This window comes from Brachyistius frenatus, unplaced genomic scaffold, assembly GCF_029030835.1.
Source record: "Brachyistius frenatus isolate BFR_SWC_R1_liver_20210118 unplaced genomic scaffold, ASM2903083v1 Contig_399, whole genome shotgun sequence".
NCBI classification, from domain to species: Eukaryota; Metazoa; Chordata; class Actinopteri; family Embiotocidae; genus Brachyistius; species Brachyistius frenatus.
In genome coordinates, this window is record NW_027210998.1 from 194,372 (window position 1) to 203,284 (window position 8,913).

Consider the following 8,913-nt stretch of genomic DNA (forward strand, 5'->3'; position numbering starts at 1 on the left):
AGATGGATTATGTTATAGTTCTTCAGATGGATTATTATGTTATATGTTCTTCAGATGGATTATGTTATAGTTCTTCAGATGGATTATGTTATAGTTCTTCAGATGGATTATGTTATAGTTCTTCAGATGGATTATGTTATACTTCTTCAGATGGATTATGTTATAGTTCTTCAGATGGATTATGTTATAGTTCTTCAGATGGATTATGTTATAGTTCTTCTTCTTCAGATGGATTATGTTATACTTCTTCAGATGGATTATGTTATACTTCTTCAGATGGATTATGTTATAGTTCTTCAGATGGATTATGTTATACTTCTTCAGATGGATTATGTTATACTTCTTCAGATGGATTATGTTATAGTTCTTCAGATTATGATTATGTTATACTTCTTCAGATGGATTATGTTATATGTTCTTCAGTTATATCAGGATTATGTTATAGTTCTTCAGATGGATTATGTTATACTTCTTCAGATGGATTATGTTATACTTCTTCAGATGGATTATGTTATACTTCTTCAGATGGATTATGTTATAGTTCTTCAGATGGATTATGTTATACTTCTTCAGATGGATTATGTTATAGTTCTTCAGATGGATTATGTTATACTTCTTCAGATGGATTATGTTATAGTTCTTCAGATGGATTATGTTATACTTCTTCAGATGGATTATGTTATACTTCTTCAGATGGATTATGTTATACTTCTTCAGATGGATTATGTTATACTTCTTCAGATGGATTATGTTATAGTTCTTCAGATAGATTATGTTATACTTCTTCAGATGGATTATGTTATAGTTCTTCAGATGGATTATGTTATACTTCTTCAGATGGATTATGTTATACTTCTTCAGATGGATTATGTTATAGTTCTTCAGATGGATTATGTTATAGTTCTTCAGATGGATTATGTTATAGTTCTTCAGATGGATTATGTTATAGTTCTTCAGATGGATTATGTTATAGTTCTTCAGATGGATTATGTTATACTTCTTCAGATGGATTATGTTATAGTTCTTCAGATGGATTATGTTATAGTTCTTCAGATGGATTATGTTATAGTTCTTCAGATGGATTATGTTATAGTTCTTCAGATGGATTATGTTATAGTTCTTCAGATGGATTATGTTATAGTTCTTCAGATGGATTATGTTATAGTTCTTCAGATGGATTATGTTATAGTTCTTCAGATGGATTATGTTATAGTTCTTCAGATGGATTATGTTATAGTTCTTCAGATGGATTATGTTATAGTTCTTCAGATGGATTATGTTATAGTTCTTCAGATGGATTATGTTATAGTTCTTCAGATGGATTATGTTATACTTCTTCAGATGGATTATGTTATAGTTCTTCAGATGGATTATGTTATACTTCTTCAGATGGATTATGTTATAGTTCTTCAGATGGATTATGTTATACTTCTTCAGATGGATTATGTTATACTTCAGATGGATTATGTTATAGTTCTTCAGATTTTTCAAAAATTATAATTTGCTCCTCGTTTATGTCGATCTGCTGTCAGAACACTTGTTCATGTTCGTGATTGGCCAGAAGCTTTAACGAGTTGTTAACCAGCTTCGTGACCTCGTTTGTTAAGTGAGATAACAGAAACATATCCTGGGCATGTTGAATCTGCTTCTTAGGAGAAGCTTCGGTACTGATTGGATCAGAACAAACTGACCAATAAACAACGAGAAAACGCTGTATATTTGTTAATAACTGAAATGCATATTAATTGAGACAATTTGTGATTAAAGGAAGCAGAGGATTACATGTAAATACAATATTCAGACTTATGTCTCATCATATTATTCATCTGGTACCAAAACGTCCAGTGAACACAGACCGTGCTCGTACATTTGAGTCCTGAAAGCTTGTGGGTCTGAAAATTGGATTCAGTGTCATCAAAACACAAAAGTCCTTCAGTTCAAGCCAGCTTGGTGACGGTGACGCAGCCTTTGATCCATATCGTGTCCACGTCGCCGAGAGACGTCACTCGGTGGTAAAAGTCAAACAGCTGTTGTCCGTCGACAAACACCCGAAATCTGCTTTGTTCACAGTGAATCTCAGTCTGTGGAGAGAGAAGACATGTTTGCTTCATTTCCTTTTACACTTGTTGAACATTTAAAGTGAAACGTGACATCGTCATAAATCGTCTTTTCAAGAGAGTAATAGTGCCGTTTCCTTTTCTTTCCTTTGTTCTCTGCTGTTGTTGAGTCACATGCCACCCTGCACTTCCATTCATTTCTACCACTGTGTCAGAATAAGAACTTTTGAACAGCTGGTGTGGAGCTGAATCCAAAATGACTCGTCATCATTTCTCATAATCCAATGAACTGCATTGTACAGATGTTGACGTGACTGCACAGCTGTCAGTGATAACAAAACAAGGATTAGTAGCCTCTTAAAAAAAATCTTAATTCATTGTCATCATTGAAAATATTTTTTTAAGAGTAGCAAATAAATCAAGAAGGAAATTTAGGAACACAAACAAACAGATGTTTATTGATTTTTAGCTTGACTTTTAATATCATTATTGCACAGCAGCTGATAGAGAAGCTCCCTCTTTGACCGAAACACCTCCCTTTACAGCTGGATTTTGGATTTTCTGTGGGAGAGACCACAGACGGTCCGGGTTGGCAGCGAGACATCAGGTACCATCACAGTGGTCCGTAAACGTGCCTTTTACCCGAATAAACCTCAACCAAGCCAAGAGCTTTAGCAACTGACCAGCAGCAGTGTTGGAGTGATGAACAGAGGCTGGTACCTTGAAAGGCTGATTTTTGATGAAGGGGAAGAAAGGGACGGCTCTGTCCACGTCTCCCCAGGATCCGGACATGCAGGCTCTTCGCAGGACTTGTCGGTCCCCGAATCGAACGCACAGCTCCAGAGCCACGTCGGGTGGAGGCTCCCCGGATGTCCCGCGGCCACGTGTCAGGGCGATGTAGAACCTAAGAGAGGAACGCCATGCATCTTTTTCACATCGTCCCGTAATGTTAGAGATGCTGTGAAGGAAGCACACGGTAGTTTCTCCAGCGCCAACGACTTTCAACCTGAAGCGTGATTTCAATATTTCCTGCTCTGAGCACTGATTTTAATCCCATCTGGATCATAGATGTAACTTTCACCCCAGTCATAACTACAGCCACAAAGATGCTCATATTTACTCACTAATTACAGTTTTAATTGTGAAACTAAAAATGAAAATTTTTGTTGAGGTTTTTCAAAAAAATAAAAAAACTAAAGGCCCTGATTCATGTTATTTTTGTGGGTTTTTTGGTGTAAAAAAAAACCAAAAACAAAAGTCTGTGGGCGGAAGCAGAAGTTAAATGAAGACATTTTCACCTGTCGGGATGAGAGTCCACGATGCCCACCACTATGAGCTTCTTCCCCGGCCGCATTCCTCCAGTGATCTGACCTCGAAATGGAACCGCCTGCACACACAAACATGTATGAGGACAAAGAGAAAGAGGTCACGGGTTGATTTACGGGATCATTCTCATTATCCAGAATCTAAACGGAGTGGAACTAATCAAAATAAAAGATAAATGTTAGTGAGTTGGAAACAAGAATAACGAGAATACAAAACTATTAACATCATTCATCATAAAATGAACAAATATAATTGTGTACAATATTGTATTTGGGCCACTGTGAGGAAAAAACATGACATTTTGGTAATCAATCTGAATTTTGTTTTGTGGAAAATGCTTTGATAGGAATGAAATATAAATTTTCTGGGAACAAATTATTTTATATATATATATATAAATAATTTTTACATGTTTTATTCCTCTTATCTACTCTATCTATTCTTTTATCACAGATCTTTTTCTCTTATTCTTGTTTTTTCTTTATTTTATTTTATTAATTTATTTTTTATTTTACTAATTTTACAGTTATTTTAGCTTTTATATCTGATTCATTATATATCTTATCTCCATTTTATTGTGTACATCCATAGGCCTCAAATTGTTTCCACATTATTTTTGATGTTGCTTTTAAAGTCTTCACCTGTCTGTCTTGTTATCAGCCTGTTAATCATCTGTGAAGCACTTCAACCTGCACTCACTGTATGAGAGGTATCAATAAAGTTGGCCTTCAAGGCCGGCCGGCCGGCCCGCCGCCTTCAAGGCCGGCCTGATCAGCTCCTAACAGATATCAGGTGTAGCTCATTCAAGCTCCATTATATTTACTTGCCAAACCCTGAGCTCAGTCAGACCTCCTCTCGGCCCTGTTGGGAGGTCCCGGGACCCGCTGGGAGGTCCTGGGACCCGCTGGGAGGTCCTGGGACAGGTTGGGAGGTACCGGGACCCGCTGGGAGGTCCTGGGACCCGCTGGGAGGTCCTGGGACAGGTTGGGAGGTACCGGGACCCACTGGGAGATACCGGGACCCGTTGGGAGGTACCGGGACCCGCTGGGAGGTACCGGGACCCGTTGGGAGGTACCGGGACCCACTGGGAGATACCGGGACCCGTTGGGAGGTACCGGGACCCGTTGGGAGATACCGGGACCCGTTGGGAGGTACCGGGACCCGTTGGGAGGTACCGGGACCTGCTGTTGTGAATTGTTTGTGTACAGAATCCCTTTTTCATCTTACAGTGATACGTTTTAATGTTGTAGACGAGGTTTTTCAGTCGGCTGCCGGGGCCTTTGTGACCGCCCGTTCATCTCAGCCTCAAGAGAGAACTCATTCAAACAGCTGGAAGTCATATTTAATCAAACCCTGTTAGTGTTTTGACGAGTAGCTGATTCTTTCTCTTCTTGTTTTGGAGTCACTGCTGTTCTGCCGATAAGTTTTTTTGAGTTTGTGATGTCCTCTGGATCTATTTTTTTACTGTTCTTACTAAAGTCGAGTGGCTTCTATTGTATTTTTACTGTTTTTAATATTGTTGGTGTTTTTAGGCTTTTACTGATTTTAATAAATGTGATTAAGTTGAACCTTAGAAACGTTGTCTGAGCTTTCATCCTTCGTCTCAGGTTAAATTCTCTGTCCCCTGGTCAATGTGACTTTCATTGTCAAATCACAATATTATCAGGGAATATTTGATTTTGTTTGTGCCCAATGTGATCGCAGACACAAACTGACCACAAAGACACAAAACAACAGGAATACACACACAATATTTTGAAGTCTTAATAGTTGGTTACCAGTTTCCTGTCTCTCGTGTCTCGGTCGGGAGAGCGAGTCTTCGGGTTGCTTTGATTCGTCCCACTTCTTTGTGGAAAACTCCATTTCTGAAAGGAAAAACATGAAAGTGATTTTAACGTCACTGGTCTTGTATTTCTTTGATTCATTTCTATTCATTTACTGAACTCACTTGACATTTATGTTTTTACATGTATTTGTGCACAAGTGGACATTGAATTCATTAGTGAAACTAAATCAAGTTATCATTCAATCACAGAGTTTATTTTTCAAGTAAAAACTTACATCTGCATCGAAGGTTTTATTTCTTACAACAAATGTATTTTTGTGTTTTAGAAACATCCTAATTAAACGTATCGATGCCCATTTGAAGATTTCATTTTCAATAAAAATAGTAAAAAGACACTGCTTTGTTAACAAAATAAAAGCTCTGTTGCCCGTTCACTCTTGCTGGCTGAATGAAGTCAAAGGGAGGTCACCCCCCCTCCCCCCATCCACCCCTCCCTCCCCCCACCTCGTGTCTTCACCTTGCACTGCATATCAAAGTCTGTACACAAGACAAGTCTGTAAGAAAGCCCTGAAGGCAAAATGTCTCCCGAAGCCGCATAAAACCGGACGTCAGGAGTTGGGTTTGACCTTCAAAATAAAACCTTTTCCTATTAAGGCATGGTGCTAACACGTTTCACACATCCTGTCAGGGTTTTTTTGGTGAAAAGCAGAAACGTCTTTTTAAGAGTAACTTACCGAATTGGTTTTGGTGAATTAAAAACAGGAAATGCAGAAAAATGACATCTGTAGTAAAACAACTTTTGTCATTTAAAAGTGAAATGACAAACATCCTGTTGAATAAAAGTGAATTTCACAGCAGATGAAAGAGGAAAGTTTTGCAAAATATGGCTCACTTTCCACAATTTCCTGGAGAACAATGCTCCACTTGAATTATACAGCTCTAAACTGGATTATACTGAGATCATGCTTGACATGTCATTTAGGCTACTTATTTTTCCACCTCCTTATTCTGCTGTAAGTAATGATCCTTTATTATTGATCACCGAGGACCAGGGATGGATTGTTCTGGCACACTGCAACATAATTGTTTTGTTAATAACTCTGTTCTGCCTGAAAATAACAACATATCTAAAAAAAAAAAAACTTACTTTTGAACTGAAGTACTGAAAGGAGAACTAAACACAAATGTTCTTAAATGTATAAATTATCTCTGGTTGTTTGTGTGAATTGATCACTTTAATTAAACTGTGCCAATGTGAACAGTTTAAGATTGATTTTAGAGCTTTCCTCAAACATGTTTTCAAATGAAAGGCTTTTATTTTGGTAGTTTTAACTGGAACTGTTGCTCACTGTTGCTAATTTTACAGCAGCCGGTGGAAAAACCTTAAGACTTTTTTTTTTTTTTTTTTTATTAAACCAAGAAAACTGAACATGTGTCCAAACTGTCATCTGTTGAAGTTAACTGAAGTCACAAAGGTCAAGTAGAAGTCGGTTTGTTTCCTGTCAGACTGCTCTGGTTTATTATTCGTGGCGAGCTGCTGCCTGTAGATCAGTTGCATGAATTTACCTTCCTGCCCTCCGCTGTCACTCTGTGGGTTTCAGCCATGTTGACCTGAAGGAGACAAACAGAAACAAGCTGCCGATCCACTTTGTCTGCCGGCTTTCTGTCCAGTGAGCAAACACTGAGGAAAATATTCAACCTGCCTCATTACCGTCCAATACTCACTCACTCTCTCTCTCTCTCACACACACACACACACACACACACACACACACACACACACACACACACACACACACACACACACACACACACACACACACACACACACACACACAGCTCTGTTAATCAGCTGCCCCTGCATGCCTTTCTCTCTCAGGTCAATAACAAGTGGGCTCATTGTGAGGCTGTAACTGCGGCAAACCGCTCCAAAAAAAATAAACCCTCCTTCCAGGTGGTGATTATGAAATTAATTTCAATACCAACACCTTTTATTTGTTCCACAAACAAACTCGTTTCTCAGGATTATATTCTCACTGATAGCAACAGTGCAATATATGTGACAATAAAAGCAAGAGACTAAATGAACTACTAAAAATATAAAACATCTAGTTGTGACAACACAAAAGCATTAATTTATTTCGCCAACATTTTCAAAAGATAAAATATGCCTGATGGAGAAATGTGGCACTTGGAAAAAAATAAACATTGCACAAGTTTCTAAATGCGAACAGAGCCTAAAGAGACAAATTGTTTTTAGTTGGAGGATAAGGAGACTGCTGCAGTCTCGGGCTCAATAATTACTTCCTTACGTTTAAACTCATTTGAACTTTTCAGACATGCAGCGTCCCGTAGAGACCAGGCAGTCTGCTGCTGTGACGAGTACAGCTGTGTGTCGTCAGCATAAAAGTTGTGACATCAGAAAGAGCTGCTGTGTTGAAGTTCAGCTAAATCATACCCCAATATTCAATATTCATCTGGTCAACAAACGTCCTTAAGAGGTCCAAACCATCGATGTATTCATTAACTCCATTTCTCAACACTGGACTGTCGTCTTTACCATGTTACACACACACACACACACACACACACACACACACACACACACACACACACACACACACACACACACACACACACACACACACACACACACACACACACACACACACACACACACACATCAAATTGCAATTAGTTCCATGGTTAGTAGTCTAACAACCAGAGAAGTTGTTGAGAACTTCATTTAAGATGTCTGGAGATAAATAATAGAATCAAATGGTCCAAAAGTACTCACCAAGTCTGAGCTGTGTTACGAAGCTTCTCCTCTGTGGTTTTAATGTTTCTTTCTTTTTTATGTGATTCAGAGAAAACTCAATAAGCTCATTGTCTCGTTGCAACGTTCCCTTTTATTTGAATGCAGTGAGAAGAATGGGAGGAAGCAGGAGGACACGTGGTCACAGGAAATTCCTGAGCTGCATGAGGAGGAAACACAGACGGCAGCGCAACAACAGAAGCTCCATGTGTGTCATGTTCACTTTACTTTCACTGAACCATTTGTCAGTCGCTAAAACTTTCATCATGAGTATTCGGAGTGAGCGGGACTTCAAGGACAGACTATATCGATTATGTTTAGTAATAGTAATGTCAGTTTTTACTAAAAGTGCTGGTGATGACAGTGTCATTATTTTAGGAGGAGAGAGTGAACCCTCTCCTGAAGAAACCCCCCTCAACCCGTCTGAAGTAAACAACTACAGACCGTCTCTCTTCCCTTTCTTTCTGAAACTCTGGAGCGAGCGGTCTTTAACCAGCTCTCCTCCTATCTCCACCATAATAACCTTCTTGACCACCAGTCTGGTTTCAACAGAGACGGTCCTCCTTCTGTCTCTGAGCAGCTTCACACTGCTAGAGCAGCCTCTCTGTCCTCTGTCCTGATCCTTCTAGACCTTCTGCTGCATTGGACACAGTGAACCACCAGATCCTTCTTTCCTCCTTCACCTCGGTGTCTCAGGCTCAAGCTCACAAGTTATTAACTCATCATCCGGCAAACTAGTGGTGGCAGACCGGTGCCGTCTTCCAAACTCGTAGTTACACACTAACACTCACTATTTTCAGAGAAAAAGTGTGTTCACATTGTCAAGTATGGAAAAGGAGAGTGAAACGTTGGACACTTTTCCACACTCAACAGTCGTCGTCATGGCTACGTAGCAGAAAGGAGGAACTACGGCTGTAAAGCTTTCAAAG

At 39.1% G+C, this 8,913-nt stretch overlaps 1 protein-coding gene across 3 annotated transcripts; it reads right to left on the reverse strand.

Moving 5' to 3' along the window:
* Window positions 1-1,699: 1,699 nt before the first annotated feature.
* Window positions 1,700-8,074, reverse strand: LOC138636703 (galectin-related protein-like). 3 transcript variants are annotated; one of them, XM_069724853.1, is made up of 7 exons: window positions 7,967-8,074; window positions 7,628-7,716; window positions 6,736-6,780; window positions 5,162-5,248; window positions 3,356-3,444; window positions 2,778-2,961; window positions 1,700-2,081 (listed from the first exon to the last, which is right to left on the reverse strand). In XM_069724853.1, the coding sequence occupies exons 3-7, from the start codon at window positions 6,772-6,774 to the stop codon at window positions 1,938-1,940; spliced, it is 543 nt and encodes a 180-aa protein (XP_069580954.1). In that variant the 5' UTR covers window positions 6,775-6,780; window positions 7,628-7,716; window positions 7,967-8,074; the 3' UTR covers window positions 1,700-1,937. The 3 variants fall into 3 exon arrangements, with proteins under 3 accessions (XP_069580954.1, XP_069580952.1, XP_069580953.1); XM_069724851.1 differs by having other exon boundaries at window positions 7,628-7,723; XM_069724852.1 differs by lacking the exon at window positions 7,628-7,716.
* Window positions 8,075-8,913: the final 839 nt, after the last annotated feature.